Genomic DNA, 21,002 nt, shown 5'->3' on the forward strand with positions numbered 1-21,002 from the left:
TAAAAACTGATGGAGGAGACTTCCATTGATTTTGACAGACGATTTGATTACGGATAAAATATATTTTAATACACGTTTTAAACTCATTGTTTTGTTATTAATATGTGATTCAACATGGTGTTCTTTATTTAGTAATTCTTTTAAAATAATTATTATTTAATTAACCTTTGAAATAACTTTTTTAAAATAAACAAGTATTTCTTTAGATTTTATCAGCACCAGACTGTATTAATAAGGGGCCATGATTTTGTTTTTAGTAGTTTTTTTAATAGAATTATTTATTAAGTCGTGTTATGCAAATTGATAAAGAATATTAAAAAACTTTACTCATTATATATCTTAGTTCATCATTTTTTAGTATTAACAGTGTTTTTTAAGACTCTTTTTTAATAAATTGTTACGAAAATGATGTACTTTCTGTCATTTATTTTGGCTAGATTAGAAGCGAAGTCAGCGTAGGAATAGATGATTACTAAAATGAGATATTGATTACCACAAAGTAAAAAAAGAAAAAAAAAAAAAAAAAGTAAAAAATCAAGAGCCGATAAAATCACCGGTGTGTGCTGGTAACCTTCGAACACAACACATGGAAGTGACTCTGACGAGCTTGCTTCATCACCGCTGTGCATGATCACTAAGTGGAAGGTGTTCCATCTTCCATTTTCGCAGACAAATTAAGAAAAATTATATTTTTTCACCTTTTCTTTGGCGTCTGAAACTGTTTTCCTTTCATGGGTGAATCCACCATTCCTCATTTTCAGCATCTAATGGCGAAAAAATTGCTCTTTTTGTTGACCCTTTTGGAAATACTCCTCTGTGGGCAATCCAAGTTTATGGTGTACAATACATCACAGGGTATAGTCCCTGACAAGCTCAATGTTCATCTGGTAGCTCATACTCATGACGATGTTGGTTGGTTGAAGACCGTTGATCAGTACTATGTTGGTTCTAACAATTCAATTCAGGTGTTTATTTAATTCTCTTTCTTTGGCTAAACTTGTGAACAATGGTGTCTGAAGATTGCAAGTTGAGGGTCTTGTTTGCTATGTTGCAATGTGCAGGGCGCTTGTGTGCAGAATGTGTTGGACTCTATGGTGCACGCGCTGTTGGCTGACAAGAACAGAAAGTTTATCTATGTTGAGATGGTAAGTTGGCTTCTTTTGAGTCCCTTATATGTTGTTTTCTTGAGTTTCTTTGTTGGATCAAAGTGCTACTGCTCGTGACAAGAGGAAATTTTGAAGTTGCTTTTTTGGGCTAAAAGTAGTGCTGTGATGTTCCAAGACACAATCCGGCAAAGCATTTCATTTCCTTTATGTAGTTCATGCCTTCCTCTGCAACTTTTTGTACCAAATTCATGATTTATATTTCACATCCTTCTTGTGGCAACAGATTAATGTTGCTCCTACAACAAGTTTGAATTACCTAGACTGTTAATGCTCGTGACATTGACAAATAGGAATACTAAGAAAATGAGGAAAACTATGTTTTTGAAAATATGGACTACTTTTAAGGCTTTCTTTAAATGCTAGTGTGAAATATTCTCTCTTGGGATCAACTCGGTGCGGCTGTGTGATAGGATTAACTAGCTAATGAAATTGATGGATAGGAATATCGAGAAAATTTGACGATTTGTCTAACACCAAGGCGTCAACTCCATATATATTTAAATTCCTTCTACATTTCCTGTTTTTGTTCCTACCCTGTCAATGTTTATATGCTTGAACGTAGCATGCAACTATATGTTCATTTTACGTGTTGGCTGTTTCTTCTTAATTCTTTCACTTTCGTCAATGCAGGCATTTTTCAAGAGATGGTGGAGAGATCAAAGTGAAGCTGTTCAGGATGTTGTTAAGAAACTTGTTAGTTCGGGTCAACTAGAGTTCATGTAAGTACCTTTCTGACTACAGATTTCAATGCAATTAACAACAAAGTCATTCTTCAATTGTGAAATGAAAGCCATCCTTCACTGTGAAAACAAACTGATTAAGAATTCCTTTGTGAGGGTTCCAATATCTATGGGCAATTATCTCTCCATTATGGTATTCTTCAATCGTCTTTTATTTAGGGAATGATGCTATTTCTTTCCTTTATTTTCTCCTTGTTACAGAAATGGCGCCATGTCTATGCATGATGAAGCAGTTACACATTACATAGACATGATTGATCAGACTGCACTTGGTCATCAATTTCTGAAAGAGGAATTTGGTGTGACTCCTAGAATTGGTTGGCAAATTGATCCTTTTGGACACTCTGCTGTGCAGGCCTACCTGTTGGGAGCTGAAGTATGGCATAGATCTTCAAACAATGAATCTTATCATGACTCTCAAATTTAGAAAGAATATGTTTCTCTTGTATTTCAATAATGAGGGCAATGGACCTATAAATACACAAGCTTGGTAGTTATTTTGGGAAATATAGATAGCTAATTCTAAGGAAACAAATCCCTATAACTATGGGATTGTTTTTAAATACATAATCCTAGCATTAATACCAAGATACACATGCAATAAAGAATAAAATTATAGCAGGAATGTTATAAACACTTTCTAAAATACATAATGAGCAAAGCATGATTTTGATAATGACTAATGAATATATTTTGAAGAAGATATATGTCAAAAGCATTATTTGCTATGTGGGTTATCAATTGGTTCTAATTTGTATGCAGGTTGGCTTTGACTCACTTTTCTTTGGTCGGATAGACTACCAAGATAGGGCTAACCGCAAAAAGGAGAAGAGTCTTGAGGTTATCTGGCAGGGTAGTAAGAGCCTTGGCTCTTCAGCCCAGGTGAATATCAAGAAATATGTTTCTTTTCTCTTTAAATATTTTATGGTTGTCTTTGTTAGAGATCCTACATTGACTAGGAATAATTTTGTGAGGTTGAATTAGACATAAGTTTACTTACCAAGAGTCTTTGTATTTTTATGATTGGTTTCTCTTAAATTAAATGTTTCCTTTTATTATGTTGAGTATCCTTTTTGTTCTTGCAGATTTTTGCTGGAGCATTCCCTGAAAATTATGAGCCACCTGCTGGATTTTACTTTGAAGTTAATGATAACTCACCGATAGTTCAAGTAATATTATAAGAACTTGTTAATTTTGTTATCACATATAACTATTTTAGTTCATTGTTATGCTAAACTTTGCTTACTTCTTCCTGAAGGATAACATGGAATTGTTTGATTACAATGTCCAAGAACGAGTGAATGACTTTGTTGCAGCTGCATTATCGCAAGTAAGTTCAGCATGTTTATCTTCAGATTTCTTAAAAATGTTATTTGAATTTTGAGATGCAAGAATATCATTAGAAATTAAAAATTGAATTGAGTGATTGAGAGGTGTTGGGTCTTTCGAGGAGAATTCACCAAGGAGATTCAATGAGCCAAACTCGCGTAAGATATTAATGTAAGTGTTAGAAGTCCCACATCGACTAGAGATAAAGTCAATTTAAAGTATATAAATGGGTGTAAACCTTATTTTACAAATTGGTTTTGTAGGACTGGGTTAAAGTCCACCACTTAACATGTTGGCTCAAGTCATCTCCCAATGAATTTGATTTATTATTTCACTTAAAATAGTACCATCTTTTCTTTTCCATCTTTAAGAACTCTTCTCCAAGCTTATGATCTTAGCTTCTCTTAACCACTGAAAAAATCTCCAATTCAGCCATGCTTGCATTGTCTATAGGGCATTAGATGATTCAGAATTGTATCATCTATAGAAAGATGACTTATGAGATTGCTTTCATTTCAACTACACAAAGCACACATTAGAACATTTAGGAAACATCTATCCAATTATATAATGTTAAATGTAATTAGCTGTTACAGATTTGTAGGAAATTAACAGTTACATGTTTTAGGAAATTAGGATGATTGATTCCTGATTATTAAGAGTTATATAATTGATTTTATAAATTAGTATAAATACATACTGTGTGGTCTGCATTACACACACAATATATTTAGTAAATATATCATTCTATATGGTACATAGTTTAGGGTTTCAATCTTTGATCTCCAGTTTTCTATTTTTTCGGGTGAACAATACTCGCAGCCACTGTGTGTCACTTTTTCCGTCACCTAATGTCCCTTCATTTTGGTGACCACTGCAACCAGAACTGCCTTCCTCCGGTTTAAAGTACATATTATCACAATTGACCACCACACTTCATTTGCTGCTTCTGTCCACTTCTGCACCCGCCCATACGTGTGACCTCTTTCCAGAGCATACATTTCACACGCCCATCTCAGATTTTTTTTTTCTTTTTTTTTTCATTTCGACACATTATCCAATTATATAACATTCAGGAAACATCTATCCAATTATATAACATCATCAACACTCATGTCAGACATGATTTATCAAGTCATCTAGGCAAATTCTATAGACTAGACTCTCTAATTAAACTTATCTAACTAGATCATATAGTGCCTTTCCTCTACCTAGAACACCTATCATCTAACATGGTTTAAAAAGATGATTTTAATGCATAATTTGATTTAAAGTTCATATTATCACAATTGATCAAATCCCAGTTAAAACAATGGATTTTTAAACTCAATTATAGCTCAAGATAGCTATAATTAAGTATTCTAAAAGCAGGAAAACAAATCTTTAGTGATGTAAAAAATCATTACTGTCATGGGGACAATGACCAGGCTTACTATCCATGACAAAATACTTACGAACACAAAACTCAGACACATTAGATTTTGTAGTATAATTGCATAAATTACCAATCAGAATAAATTTTTTTATTTTTATGTCTTGATTAAGGCATATGTTTACTATCTAGCTGAATAAGATTTCTCCTATACAAATCGAATCAACAACCAAAAAATTGAATGACTAGCCTTACCAACTTGTTCCAATTTCCATAATTGGTTTTTGTTGTGGAATAACTCAAAACAATTTCGCTGCATAAGCGTCTACCATACAATAACATGATATTAGATAAACTGCAAAATAAACAATTAGAAGGTAAAAAAAGGAAGAATAAGGAAAAATCACAATAGAAAATAAGGTGGTTAAATTGAAGTGCTAAAAATTACAGCTTGAAGTTTCTCTCTAAGTGAAGTTGAACAACAACTTTCAATTGAAAAAATTGTTGATATATCTTCCTATTTATGCAGCATAACTACCTTAATAACTTCCATAAATCACACCTAAACAAGCCAAGAAAAATATGTGAACATTGCTTTCACTACTGAGTTTGAAACGTCACTTATGTAGACTCTTTAGATGATACGAGTCAAAGAGGAAGTTAAAGTCCGGATGCAAGTAGACAATCTGATGTCATCAAATGCTTTTATAAAAGACAAAAGCACTGATGAAGATGTCCTGATGAAGTCAGACTCACTTGAACCATTAGATGATCTGGAAGAGTTAGACGAACTAGGAACCTTAAAAGGGTTTTACCGAGTCAGTCCTCAAAGTTTTCAAAAGGAATAAATTAAACTGTAAACAAGAACTCAACCATGACCTTAAATTTAAAGCAAATGGAAAAAACAGAAAAAGATAATATTAGTATGTAATAATCTATCAGATTTTCTTATAGTTGGCGCTTTTAAAAGATGTTTCCAACCTTCTTTAATGGAAATCCATTTCAACCAAACTGACATGTTCTTAACTTGAAGCTTGAATATGAATTTTAATTTTGCTATTGAGTTTTTGGAATAGCGGGAACCTTGATTGCTTTTATTTACGCTATTTTATTTTTAGGCAAACATAACTCGAACAAATCATATCATGTGGACAATGGGAACTGATTTTAAGTATCAATATGCACATACATGGTTCCGGCAGCTGGACAAACTCATTCATTATGTAAACAAGGTAACTCACTCGTATACATGAATTTATTTGTTTGTGGTTTGACTTCATGTCTTTATTCTTGTTATTATGAATTCTGATTGTTAAATATTTTTCAACTTTAGGATGGACGTGTTAATGCTCTGTACTCTACGCCATCCATATATACTGATTCAAAATTTGCTACCAATGAGTACTGGCCAATCAAGACTGATGATTTCTTCCCGTGAGTTTAATATGTAGCTGTTTCATAATCCATTTTGCTTAATTATTATATTTTTGTATGGTATGACGTTTCTCCTCATATACCCATGAACAAAATACCAGTTATGCAGATCGTGCAAATGGTTACTGGACAGGATACTTTACCAGTAGACCAGCAATCAAACGCTATGTCAGATTAATGAGTGGCTACTACTTGGTATGATTTGTATATTTATAGTTTACAAGGTAATAATCATCTTTAGTCCACTAGTTTTTGGATATTTACTTTCTACAAAAAAATTATTAGGCTGCAAGACAACTAGAATTTTTTAGGGGGAGAAGGAATTCAGGGCCAAATACAGACTCGTTAGCTGATGCTTTAGCAATTGCTCAACACCACGATGCAGTCACTGGCACAGAAAAGCAGCATGTTGCCAATGATTATTCTAAACGGTTGGCAATAGGCTACAAGGAGGTGCAGTTTCAGAGTCTGTTTCAAGTTACTCTGTATAACCATTTGTTAGTGAATCGTCTAGTGGCATATTGTTTTTTTGCAGGCAGAGGAATTGGTTTCATCCTCACTGGCCAGCTTGGTTGAATCACCATTGCATTCTAGATGTCAAAACCCAGTTACAAAGTTTCAACAAGTAAAAGATCTAGAATCTTTTTAAGTTTGTTCACTATTTGTATTATTTGCTGAAATGGCTTGCTTCTTCCTTGTCTTAATTTTTTTTTTTTCAAAATTTTAGCTGTTGATAAATGATTTCTTATCCTTTATTATTTCTTAGCTCAATTACCGTTTGGTGTATGTCATGTCAAACCTGATTTTGTTTTAGCTGTTGATAAATGAGCTTTGTGCCTTCCCCTTTATCACAAAAAAGATTATAATAACTATTAGATATGATAGTTTTTTATTATCATATTTAAGTTCGAGTTTTTTATATTTTCAATATACTTTTTCCTTTTTCATATTTTACAGTGTCCACTTTTGAACATAAGTTATTGTCCTGCATCAGAAGTTGATCTGGTTCGAGGGAAGAATTTGGTAAAATTCATCACATATTTTGTTATCCTTTCATCAGTTATATTGTTTTATATTTATTTCTTAAATTCTATCTTCTCACGAGTTTTTTCCATGCTTAGGTCATTGTGGTTTACAACTCTCTTGGTTGGAGGAGGAATGAAGTCATTCGATTTCCAGTGAGTGATGTCACTCTAGTATTTGTTGATTGTTCTAAATTCAGTGTATGGTGGAACATAGAGAAGTTAAAACTAAAACGATGAAAATAATCATAATCTTTATCTTTTTTGCTCATCTAGTGGTCTTCAATCATGAAATATTAATGTATCTTCAATATGTTAGAAAGTTCTTGGAGAAACTGATATGATATTTTATTATTTTTATCTGTGTGAAGCTGAATACAAAAGGGAGCATTTATAATGGCTACCCTTGATAGCAAAAACCCAAAATGCCCAAAACAAACTCACCAAATTTATATTTATTTAGTCTATTGCATCCTAATAAAAGTCAGATGTAAAATACACCAACTGACTATGTTAGTTATCAAATGAGCTGACATAATCAGTTACCAACTAAGCGTGTATGTTGGGAAGTCTGATATCCGCTGCCTCAATTCTTGGAGTGAAGCATATATAACTATTAGAAAACTTCAATTGATAAAAATTAGTTTTAAGTTGAAATTTGACATGGTATCAAAGCTTATTGATAACAATTAGTTTTGATAGGCTGCCATGGTTTGACAAGCATCTATAGAGGGGTGATGTTGAGAATGTCCAACATTGTCTGTCCCAATTCTTGGAGTATGGTTTATATATGTATTGGGAAAGTTCGCATAATCCAAATTGGTTTTAAGTTGAATCTGCCAATATATAGCTAACAAAGCCTGCTGGTACACTTGGCTACTAACTTCCTAATAGATTTTTATTTAGGGCAGCTATTATGATGTTAAAGGTTTTTGAGATTGATGTTTTAATGCACTTAAATATATATAATATTTGCTTAAATGGGCTAGTAAATTTCTCTTTAACTATTGTAGTACTTACTCGTGTGTGTGTAGATGTAACTAATGTTGCGACCATCTTCAGGTTACTGAGGCCAATGTTAGAGTTCAGGACTCTAACGGTTCAGAAATAGAATCCCAACTTCTTCCTCTGGCTGAGAAATATTTAGACTTAAGAAACTACTATGCGAAAGCATATATGGGTCAGGATCCACTTAAGACACCTAAGTATTGGCTTGCATTTACAGTTTCTGTACCTCCACTTGGTTTTAGCACCTACACTGTCTCGACTGCAAAAAGAACAGGTTCAAATATATATTGCTTTAGTATTTAATTTACAAGAGTTAATTTCCATGCTCATAACAAAGAAATGATTTCTATTTGATTTCAGGATCAACTAGATCGTCAGTAGCGACATATAAAAGTAGTGAAAAGTCTAAATTTGAAGTAGGTCAAGGAAATTTGAAGCTTACATTTTCTACTGATCAAGAGAAGTGTACCAATTACGTTAATAGAAGAAACCTGGTTTGTGATACTTCACTTTGCACCACATGATTCCCTTTTCACTAGAACACCTTTATCTGTGCAATCATGCCTCTGTATTTGTGATGTTCTCTTTACTGTTTTCATGTTTTCATATATTCTTTAGCTTCGAATTTTACATGGACAGAAAAATGTAAAAGCAAAAGAAGTAAAACTTGATTAACAATGTTATTTTTTGAAATGTAAGGTTGAGGAACAGGTTAAACTAAGTTACCTCTACTATTCTGGATACAATGGAACCAATCAAAAGGATCCGCAGGTAGATAAACATTTTGACCATAGATATCAATGTCATACGGGTTCAATATGTTTTTTATCTCTGTAAATATAGAAATGTTCACTTTTAGTACCCAAAAGCTGTCTTCTTTTTTCCCTTTTTTATTGAAATAGGGACCATACATGACACATTTCCACAAAGGAGGGACCAATGAGTGGATAGTTTTTTCAGGAATTAAAAGTGAACATAATCCTATTTTCAAATGATAAACTAAAAACATATTTATCCCCTTAAGTCTCTCACAATTCTACTTTGGATATAACTTCATAATTTAATTCCCCTCACAGAATTCCGGGGCCTATGTCTTCCGTCCAAATGGCACATTTCCAATAAACCATGAAAAAAAGGTTTGAAGTCCTTCCTGCTATATTCTAATCCAACAAACGAATTCCCATAACAAGTGTCACATTCGATTGAATTTTCAGGCTCTATTAACTGTTTTGAATGGACCGGTACTAGATGAAGTTCATCAACAAATCAATCCATGGATATATCAGGTGTTTTGCTTGTTACATCTTTAACAGCATCTTCATATTGTTTTCTTATTAATAATAATAAACTTCTTTCCCATTTAGTTACATGAAATTGTGGTCACATAATAATTTAAATAAAATGTGGTGTGTAAAAAGGAAGACGGGAACTGCATGTTAACTTCTTGACAATCTTAATATGATAGTTTTTAATTATTTATATAGACAATACAATTGATTTTATTATAGTTTTTCCTCTATATGATAATTATGGCTTCACCTTACTTTCAAAATTTTAGGTGCAACAGGTCTTAATATTTTACATTATGCAATTTACTTTAATGTTCTTTTACTTTAAGTAAACAAAAAGAGTAAATAAAGCTTAGGGAATGCCCTTAGTGCCATCCTGGTAATTTATTTTGCAGTCTCAAGTGTTGCAAAATAATAAATGAATTTTGCCATAAATAGCCTAGAGACAGTCTTATCCATCGGCCCAAACACTTAATAAAGTAGGTCCCACTTCATGAATGAGGGCTAGCGAAGTGGAACCAATCCCATTATCAGTACCTGTTCTACTCCAGTTTCTATTTGCCCCAGCTCCTAATTTTTTCTATAATTATAGTAATAAATGTTGATGAATGAGACTTTTTATCTTCTTTTTACCTGACATTAGAAATTAATATGCTTCAAATATGTCCGCAGATTAACAGACTATACAAAGGAAAAGAGCATGTTGAAGTGGAGTTTATCGTAAGCTTTAAATAATTGGTTATTATATTTACATTTGTGTCATTCTCCTAGTCATGTTACAATTTGTCTGTGACAGTTTGATTTCCTTTGTAGTCTGGTAAATACCGTGATAACTATTGAGATATATTCTTATATGGATTTTATGGATAATGTTGGAATATCAGGTTGGCCCTATACCAATTGAAGATGGAACTGGTAAAGAAGTTGCCACTCAGATTTCAACTACTATGGAAACCAACAAAACATTTTACACGGATTCTAACGGGCGAGATTTTATCAAAAGGGTATGCAGATCAGACTAATGTTCCTTGTAATACTACATCTAAGTAATTTAGATCATACATAATTGTTGGCACCAGATGTTACCTTGCTTAAGTTTTCATTATATTCTTTTGTTGAAATTCTTTGGTTTAAGGTATAGAGAGAGGGAATGGAGAAAACGAAGATTGATACTAATAATCCGAATTGAAAAAAGAATCAGATCATAAAATACTAAAGCGTGGAAACTTAGAAAATAAAGAGTTTGATACTTAGAGATATTTTTAAGATACTCTAAGGTATTCTGAAGATATAATATCGACAAAGATGACCTTGGTTGTGGGAATCTAAGAGAAGAAACAAGGGAGTCTATCAGGCAATAAAATAACTGATTGTGTTATTTCTAAAACTGATATTGACTTGATGTGATATGTTTGCAGATACTCAAATATTCTGAAAGATGTAATATTGATATTCTAAGATATTCCAACATCTTTCTATTTCCAAATGCTGGGTTTTGTTGCAAAATATAATTCTCTCATGGAAGTCAAGAAATGGAAACAACATATCTTTTTATTTGATCTTAAATTTGTTGATGGCATATAGAAGTATCTGCAAAAAGTTTTCATTTCTTTTCCTTCAGTTGTAAAGTAAATTTTTGGAACTCATCTCTCTGCAGATACGGGATTACAGAACTGACTGGGATCTGGAAGTGAACCAACCCGCTGCTGGAAATTACTATCCTGTATGTGAACTCCTATACAACATTTCTGTTATATTCATCATTGGTGTTCAAGGCCTAGTTTCCCCCTCTTTCCTGCAGGGATGCTATTGCTGAAACTGTTGTGCTTGCAAACTGTTGTTTGTTCTTGTATGATAAATTATGAAACTTCTAATAATAAACTTCATTTTTTTAACTTATTTAGCTTATTGAAATCATTATTTCATGAGCTTTGTAAGTCATCCACATGCAAATCCATTTTAGAATTAATTGCAGAGATGTATGCCCAACCACACTTCATAATTCAGACTGTTTTCTTTAAGGCACAGGAGTTTGATAAATTCCACAAGTTATATCCATTCTTTAGGTTCTTAATATTATTTATTTTTATCCTTCAGATTAATCTTGGGATATACGTAGAGGATAATAAAACAGAATTCTCAGTTTTGGTGGACCGACCTATTGGAGGATCCAGCTTACAAGATGGACAAATAGAGCTGATGGTCCACAGGTATGTTTTGTTCTTCAAATGATGTGTTAAATAGAATGATATTCTACTGGAGTTACTTGAAATTATAATTAAACTACTCCTATTTAGAACTTTGCAAGGCCTTGTTTCTTGGAAATGTGGTCTTTTTCCATCTATGGTAAAGTGTGTGAGCATATAGAAGGGAGCAAAGCTTTTAATAATTAAAATGTTTTGGAAGAAAGGAGGGGAAGATTTCTTAGATGTACAATTTAGTTAGTGATTTGGTGCTTTAGTGAAGCAGAATGCAACGTTTTTTAGATAACTTATCTGCTTCAGCTTTTGAAGTGTGGGCATGTTGGCTGTGTCTTCATCATTTAAGAGGTGGGGATGAATTGCTTAATTCAGCATCACGATCTCCATTTTCTCACACTAGAGTTTGGATTGCTTCTTTCGGAGTGATAGGATTAACCCGTGAGTCAAAATTGGACATTTTGGACATCTGAGATCTGACACGACTTTTTGTGCTCTAAAGTTTTCACAAGAGCTGTGAAAAGTATTTTTTTGGTGTTAAAATCTATAATTTTCTGTCATTTATGTCATTTTTTTCTTATGGAATAAATGTTGTTATTCTTACTAGTTTGACCTTGCCATCAATAATTGTTTACTTATATTTTTAATTGGTGAATTACATTTCTTATTAACGTACTACATAGTTTGTTAGGTTTTCTTCAATACTTCTTTTTGAAAAAAAAAATGCTATTAAATTTATTGGTATTTATAAAGGAAATGTGCAATTGATTTAAAGTATTTGGCATTTTGATGAACAAAAAAACATCTGTCATGGTGTGTTGTTTTTAAATTTTGAAGTTTTCATGAATTCCAACCGTACCTGTCTAATGTATTGGTGACTTAGTGGGTGAGGAGGGTCTACTTAGCGGGGAATATGCAATGGTGATGGACTTCTTTAGTCAAGAAGTCGATCAACTCTCTCCTCTCACCACAACACATACAAACAGAACTGAATGTACACTGTTTTATTGATATAATGTGAACTGAATACAAGAATTACACCCTTCTAGGAAGCCTCTCTTCCTCCACTGGAACAGAGATCCAGTCTATACACAAATTTACAAAAGAATAATCCCCGCCCTTAAGCAAACAGACTCATATTTATAGTATCACTCCCCCTGCCCCTCTACTAACTAACTTACAACCACTTTTCCCGCTTAGTTCCCTCCTTTCTTCTTTCTTCTCTCATATACTTTTAATCCTCTAACAAATGGTCAAGAGACCTCTCATTGCTTTTGATTGCTTGCCCACTCCCACCCCTTACCATGCAACCAGCAGCAACCCCTTTTTTTTAAGTCTTGTTTTGAGGGTGTCTATTTTCACTGTTTGATTCTGTCATTGTATTTTTGTTTATTTTTAAAGGATTAACCAAATTTCTTTCTTCTCATAAACAGGAGATTACTACTTGATGATTCAAAAGGTGTTGCAGAGGCTCTAAATGAAACCGATTGTGTTGGTGGTGATTGCAGGGGTCTAACTGTAAGAATTTCATGCATATTTTTTATGTTATTTAGTTGTTTGTTTCTTTTATTAATGTTAGATGTGTATTTTTGAGTATATATTCTCATTTTATCAGCTGACAATTTCTCTCAAATGGGTCTTAAAATGCTGATGGCAGAAAAAGGTTTGACAAATCAATGTCAATCCAATTGTTGCTAAAGCTGACGAAAATGTCAATGCCATAATTTTGCATTTAGTGTCAAAATCCCATGACCTGCATTTAATATTTTCTTATACAATTTTAATTGCATAATTAAGAGATTTAATCACATTCCATAGTTAAGAGGATTAATAGGCTGACGCTATATTTTATATCTATTGTATAGGATCATTGGTCCTGAATAGTAGGAATAGATTATATCCAATATAACTTAGGATTTTCTGTTATTAACCAATTGCTCCTCAATGAATAATATGATAACAGTTTTCTGATATGGTATCAAAGTCACTTAAAGCGTATCCTATTCAAGTTCTTTGGGATTATTATGCCACTGTTATCTTAGACCACTCACAAATACATAATCCTATGTTCTTTCCTCATAATGAGGATATGTGTTAAAGATCCCACATTGACTAGGAATAAGGCTGAATTATAATGAGTGGGATGCAATTTTACTTTACATGCTGGTTTTGTGAGGTTGAGTTAAACATAAATTTGATAAAAATATGTTTAGGCAAAAAGCTCGTGTATTGAAGATAAGGATAATTCATTCTCAACAAAAAGACCTCATTCTTCCAAAATTAAGTCCCATTAACACCTCATCATCTATTGAAACTAATACTTCACCATCTACTGAGTCTAGTCATGTTGCTTCACCAAAAATAATTGGAGAAAAAACTCATTGTTACCCATCCATTGTAGGTATACTCGTGAAGGAGAAGGTCTGTTATTCAACCACCACTATTGAAACTAATACTTCACCATCTACTGCGTGTAGTCAATTATGTTGCTTCACCAAAAATAACTGGAGAGAAAACTCATTGTTACCCATCCACTCTAGGTATACTCGTGAAGGAGAAGTTCTGTTATTCAATCACAAGTCCATGAATATGAATCTATGCCTAAAATACCTGACATTAATGAAGAATAGAATATGCTAACCATTGAAGTTTGGGACATTCCAATTGCAGTACGGAAAGGTGTTAGAGGATGTACTCAGAAGCCAAGGTACCCATTGTCACACTTTGCGTCCTATGACAAACTATCCCGTAGTCACCAAAGCTTTCTTGATCATCTAAATACTGTCACTGTTCCAAAAATTATGGATGAGGCACTCGATAGTAATAATCGAAAAAATGCTATGAAGGTTGAAATGATTGATCTAGAAAAGAACAAAACTTGGGAATTAGTGGATCTACCTAAAGGAAAAAATCTTGTCGGATGTAGGTGGGTATTCACTATTAAATCCAAGGCAGATGGGACATTAGAAAGGTATAAGGCTAGGCTTATAGCTAAGAGTACTCAAACATATGGGATTTACTATCTTGAAACTTTTTTACTTGTCGCAAAAATGAATATAGTTAGAATTTATTGTCTCTAGCAGCTAACTATGAATAACTATAAATAGAGTTTGTAACAATTTGATGTTACAAAGGCCTTTCTACATGTCAATCTTGAGAAAGAACTTTACATGGAGGTTCCACCTAGGTTTAAAGTCGAGGAGAGAAAGGTGTGTAAACCCTGGAAGGTACTCTATCTATTGAAACAATCTCTTAGAACATGGTTTCACAGGTTTATTATATTAATGAAGATCATGGGTGGGTACAAGCAAAAGGCAAAGTGACCGTATATTGTTTATTAAGCATTCATCTTCAGCGGAATTACTGCACTAATTGTGTATGCAGATGATATAGTTCTAACCGGAAATGATCAGGTAGGAATGGAAGCTTTAAAAAAATGTTTGATAACGGAATTTGAAATCAAGGAGTTAGGTAGATTGAAATATTTCTTGGGCATTGAAGTGGCTCATTCCCATCATGGTATTTTCCTCTCCAAACAAAAATATGTGCTGTATTTATTGGCTAAAACTGATAAATTAGGATGCAAACTAATTGAGACACCTATTTAATAAAATCACAAACTTGGTGAAACAATTGAAGATGTAGCTGTGGATAGAAAATCTAATCAAAGACTGGTTAGGAAATGGATCTACTTGTCTCACACTAGGCCCGACATTGCCCATTCTCTAGGAGTTCTAAGTTAGTTCATTCGTAATTCAAGAGGAGACTCATCTCAAAATTGTTTATCACATTCTATAGTACTTGAAAGAAACTCCTGGAAAGGGGAATGAGATGATCTTAGAAGTCTACACAAATGCTGGCTATGCAGGTTCTATAGATGATAGATGATCTATCTCTGGATATTGCACTTTGAAGAAATTTAGTCAATTGGAGGAGCAAAAGAAAAAATGTTGTGGCAAGGTCAAGTAGGGTTTAGAGCCATGGCCTTAGGGATTTGATAAATACTATGGTTAAAGATAATTTTAGAAGACCTGAATATTGATTGGAAGAACCCTGTGAGATTGTATTGTGATAACAAGTTAGGAATAAATATTGCACATAATCCAGTGTAACATGATAGAACTAGGCATGTTGAAGTCGATCAACACTTCATAAAAGGAGAAATTGGGTAACACCACAACCATTTGTATCCTTTGGAAACCAACTTGTAGATGTATTGACAAAAAGGCTAAGTGGTGTTACATTTCAGTCTAGTGTTGGCAAATTGAGAATGAATGACATCCACTCACCAACTCGAGGGGGTGTCAGAATTCTATGATTTATGTTGCAGTTAATATTTGCTTATAAAGTTTTAATTACATAATTAGGATATTTAATTACATTTCATAATTAGGAGGATTAACAAGCGGAAAGTATATTTTATATTTTTTGTACAAATCATTGATTCTAAATTGTAGGAATAGATTATATTCATTATAAATTAGGATTTTCAATTATTAAGTATTTGTATTCTATCTAGGAGCAATTTCTCCTCTATCAAGAATATTAGAAACAATTTTCTAACATTTAGAAATGTTTAATTGATATATAAATGAGAAAGAAATTTGTCAATTTTCAATTGCTTTCTAAAAAGGATTTATTCCCAATGTTGTCAACAAATTATGCCTACCCAAATTTTTGGCAGTGTGTAGTTTTGGCTGTTAATGTATTTGACTGGAGCAGTTTTCCTGCATTTTGTTTAATGTCATTCATGGAAAATGTCTGCTGTATGATTTAGATTTTCATAACTGGTAATATGTCACTGACAATCTATGTTGTAGGTCCAAGGCAAATATTACTACAGAATAGACCCCTTAGGCGAGGGTGCTAAGTGGCGTCGTACTTTTGGCCAGGAAATATATTCTCCACTTCTTTTAGCCTTTGCTGAAAAGGTAAAATTGAATACTGCAAACAAAATACTTCTTTGTTAGATATATTGCATTTTATGTTAATTAAGTAAACATAGGCCATGTTAATTATGTTATTTTTCATATTCATTTGTATTTGGGCTTAGCTTACATTTTCATTATTATAAATACATTACCTATGTGTATTTTCTATATAAAGAAGATTAATCCTATACCTAGTTTTACTCTATTCAACATGGTATCTAGAGCCTAAAGCTTTTGATAGTCAATATTTGAATTTTGAATTCATTGGGAGAGGATTCTCTTGGTCCTTGTCATAGAACACTTTCTTATCAAAGGGTGTTGGTGTGGCAAATCTTCACTGACTTATCAATCGGCTAAATTGTGGGATCTCCATCTCAATCTTATTTTTGTGTTCTTCTCTTATTTTCGTTATTTGTTACGAGAGGAACCAAATTCAGAAATGATTGTACCTTTTTCTAGATAGGATCGAATTAGTTGGGCAGCTATCAATTGCATTGAGCTCGTTTCCTTCTCCTCTTTCAGGATCTATGCTTGTTGCCTTGACTAGAAAACCTTGGTTTTCTAGGGTTTTTTCTCTCTCTGTGGTATCTTTTGCTGCTTCTTCTAATAGTGCAAACCAATTTACTCTTTTCAATTTTTAAATGATATGAGGATCATCAGAACACTAGTTTAACTATTTCTGTTGCACGCACATCTTATTTTTTTTGGCCTAACTCAACCTTCTTCCCTTGGACCATGGGTTCTTGACTTAGGTGCCACAAATCACATCACTGGTAACAAATCTTAGTTTTCTTCTTTATCCTCTTCCGGGTAATTTGCCTACGATTACAAATGGGTCTAGGGTCTTATCTCATGTTGGTACTATTAATCTTTTTCCATCTTTAACCATTGATAGTGTTTTTTATGCCCCTGGAACCCCTTTTAATTTATTAACCATTAGTAGTCTAATTCGTTCTCATGATTATGTTATTTCTTTTACCAAAAACTCTGTTCACAGGACCAGAGTTCAGGACAGATATTTGGCACCAGATTTGAGTCTCATGTCTTTTATCATCTCTGCCCTTGTACACATGTTGGCATAGTTTTGCATACTATCTTTCTCAGCATCCATACCTATTTTTCCCTCTTTCGTTCATTTCATGACAGATTTCTCACTTCCTTCTAAGCCCCTCCCATGACTCATGAGTTCTTGCAGCATTTCTTTTATTTCTTGGACGATTTCCCTTAAATCTTGCATACTGTCTTCTTTGTTTTTTTTTTTTTTTCTGTCATGGCTCTTCCTTGTTTGATGGCCCCTCTATCCAAAGTACTTTACTTTGTCTTCCATGCTTTCACATCTTCCTCTATCCGGAAAATTTGTTAGGTTCTTAGGTAGAGAAAGCCAAGAAAACTACTATAAAACACCAAAGCTTACCGAAAAGATATGGTATTATTGATTCTAAGCACCCAGGATAGCAAGAATGCCTCCAAGGGACAAAGCTCCCTTACATGATGGTAATGATCCTATCAACAATTCTCTAGACATCCAAAAACAACTCACCACCTCGCACCCCTCCCCCGGCACACCCCCTCCCCCTCCCCAACCCCAACCCATCCCACCTACAAACACCTCCTCCACTATATAAAGAAAGTCTCACTCAACCCTAACAACCCAACTAACAACTAATTTTTTAATTTGTTTCCTCATATCATACACATTGATTGTCATTTCATTTAAGAAAAGATTATATATGGAGACATCAAGACTGAGTTTGTCAACGCAAATGATCAATTAGCAGTTATTTTCATTAAGTCTTTACGGAGACCGAGAATTGATTATATTTGTAAAGAGTTTGATACATACGATTTATATGCACTAACTTATATATTACGTTTTATGTTAATTAGAGAAACATAGTTCCTATGTTAATTATGTTATTTTTACTATTTATTTATATTTGGCTTAACCCACAATCTCATTATTATAATTACATTACTCTATACGTATTTTTTATACAAGGAAGATTTATCATATACCTAATTTTACTATATTCGACATTCTTGAACATATATCTACTTTTTATTTGATAAATTTTGAACATTTAGAATTATATCATGTATCAGGTACTAAAGGTCTATTTCATTGTGCAGGATGATAAAGATGAGTGGATGAATTCCCATGTATTAACATTTTCAGGAATAGATTCTTCTTACGCATTACCTGATAATATAGCTATTATAACATTACAGGTATATATGTCTTCAGCTTAAAGGGATTTCCTTATCCTCAATAGTATTAGTTCAGTAACAATTGAATTTACAGGGCTAATACAATGATGGTATCAAAACTTTGTTTTCTTTGTGCTGTGTGTGAGGAAGTGCACATATGTTAGGCCATCAAGATCAGAAGGGTGGAAACAGAGAGAAAGAGAAAGACATAGAGAAAAAGAAATCAAGGAACATTCAGTTCACCAAAAATAATTTATACATATCTCTTTCACCTTCTTGTTATAACTAATCGAATACACATTACTGATATAACCAATGTTCAACAACTGATGGCTATGAAAACAATAAGAAACTATACTCCATAAATTTTTCTGGAACTCGCAGTACAAATTGAAACCTGAGAATTAAAGGGTTGAGAAATTAATCAATGAAACCATAACACGTGTTACTTGTTGTATAACAATAACACCTTACCCCACTAAATGATCTCTTTTCCTTCTAGATAGACCTTCAATTTTGCAACCTCTTGGTTCCTAACAATTTATGAAATCTGTTGTGTTAAAATTCTATGGCTTCTAATATATCTATTTTCTTGGACTTTGCAGGAACTTGAAGATGGGAGGGTTCTTCTACGGCTAGCACATCTATATGAGGTATATCCACTTCATCTTATTTAGTATTTCTCTCGACTTTTTCTTTGACTTAAGATTTGAAAAGAGAAGTTGTAATGTTTTATTGGTACCATTGCTCTTGTATGTTTATTTCATGATTTTTCTGGATTGAAAATAAAGTGCACTGATTAATACATGAATGGAGAGAATGCATTGTTTTCTTCTAAAATAATAATTGCAGTTTTGTTGGAATAAATCAGTGAACCTATTAGTGTTGGAGAAAACTGTTCCAAGACTTGCACAAGTTTTGTGTAGAATGGATTACTGCCATGGTGATTGTTTGCCAACTAAATAAATACGTCATGGTTTTTACTTATGAATTTTAAGCTCATTAGATTATTCATAATCTTTTTCTACTGTAATTAATAGTTAATAGAAAATTAATTTGCTTCATGCTTTGGTCCCTCATTTTCTTGGCCCATCAAACTAATGCACACAGATTGAAGAAGACAAGGATCTCTCTGTAACGGCAACTGTGGAGCTGAAAAAGCTCTTCCCTGGGAGGAAGGTAAGTGATAGGTTTCATTTCATGAGAGTATAAAATTGTTTTTTACACTTTTTTTAGCTTGATTTCTAACTCAAGTTCTTTCCTTAAAAAATAGATCAAAGAGGTAAAGGAGATGAACTTATCTGCCAACCAAGAAAGAACAGAGATGGAGAAAAAAAGACTTCATTGGAAAGTAGAAGGCTCTAATGGAAATAGACATGTTTCAAGAGGAGGACCCGTTGATCCAAAAGAGCTAAAGGTGGAGCTTTCTCCAATGGAAATCCGCACTTTTATCATTTATTTTGATGCTGTTTCAGACCAACTTTTTTATGCGATGTAGAACAAAATCAGTGGTCCAAGTCCTTGCTTTTGAACAAGTATATTGGTATGACACAAATATTAATGTTTCAAATACTAGTATGTTTTGCATAATTCCATATCTTGCTTGAAGATTAGTTATAGCCTATTTCTTTCATACTCTTATCTGTGTAGGTTTTACATAACATGCTTATATTCCACTAATCATTCCCTAACTTGTGCATGTGCATCATATTTTAAAATTTGTAGAAAATCATGTATAGTCTAACATGCCATGACATGTTTAATAAAATCTTTATGTAATGAAAATGATAATTATCATGAAATTATTTGGAACATGCTACAACATGAATTTAATAAATAAACAAATTGTGTTGATTGTTACAACGAGAACACATATTAGTTAGTCGTTACAATCTATGATTGAATATTAATGTTTTTTTAAACGTGTTTTTCTAAACACATTTCAAAATGCATTCTGAAACGTATCTCAAATTTCAGAATGTGTAAAATTATTTAAATATACTCTAGATTATGAAATTTTGGAATGTACTTTCAGATCCAAAAGTACATCTTAAAATATACAATTCAAAATGATTTTTAAATATATTCTAGATTGTTCATTTTAGAATGTATTTAAAATACACAATATGAAATATGTTAAATTTTTTAAATACATTATAGAATTCATTTAGACTCTACCATTGAAAAACAATCAAAACCTATCACAATCGAAACCTGATTATGGACATTTTGTTATAGGAATCTGAGTACAAAAATTCCAAAAAGCATTATCCAGAAAATTTAAGCAATATTCATTCTGAAAATT

The 21,002-nt window shown here is 32.9% G+C and overlaps 1 protein-coding gene across 2 annotated transcripts; it reads left to right on the top strand.

Moving 5' to 3' along the window:
• The first annotated feature begins 517 nt into the window (after nt 1-517).
• On the top strand, nt 518-20,314 carry LOC106753925 (probable alpha-mannosidase At5g13980). Of its 2 annotated transcripts, XM_014635809.2 has the most exons (30): nt 518-645; nt 762-965; nt 1,062-1,145; nt 1,797-1,885; nt 2,108-2,282; nt 2,669-2,788; nt 2,992-3,075; nt 3,165-3,236; nt 5,726-5,839; nt 5,941-6,041; nt 6,143-6,236; nt 6,327-6,494; nt 6,577-6,666; nt 6,999-7,064; nt 7,163-7,219; nt 8,126-8,345; nt 8,432-8,565; nt 8,771-8,842; nt 9,148-9,207; nt 9,286-9,357; nt 10,033-10,080; nt 10,245-10,364; nt 11,018-11,083; nt 11,458-11,570; nt 12,992-13,076; nt 16,379-16,489; nt 18,620-18,718; nt 19,303-19,350; nt 19,808-19,876; nt 19,971-20,314. In XM_014635809.2, exons 1-30 carry the CDS (start codon nt 628-630, stop codon nt 20,193-20,195), a joined length of 3,078 nt encoding a protein of 1,025 aa, XP_014491295.1. In that variant the 5' UTR covers nt 518-627; the 3' UTR covers nt 20,196-20,314. The 2 variants fall into 2 exon arrangements, with proteins under 2 accessions (XP_014491295.1, XP_014491294.1); XM_014635808.2 differs by having other exon boundaries at nt 562-965.
• The last annotated feature ends 688 nt before the right edge of the window (nt 20,315-21,002 follow it).

The sequence above is a fragment of the Vigna radiata genome, unplaced genomic scaffold, assembly GCF_000741045.1.
Source record: "Vigna radiata var. radiata cultivar VC1973A unplaced genomic scaffold, Vradiata_ver6 scaffold_7, whole genome shotgun sequence".
Lineage (NCBI taxonomy): Eukaryota > Viridiplantae > Streptophyta > Magnoliopsida > Fabales > Fabaceae > Vigna > Vigna radiata.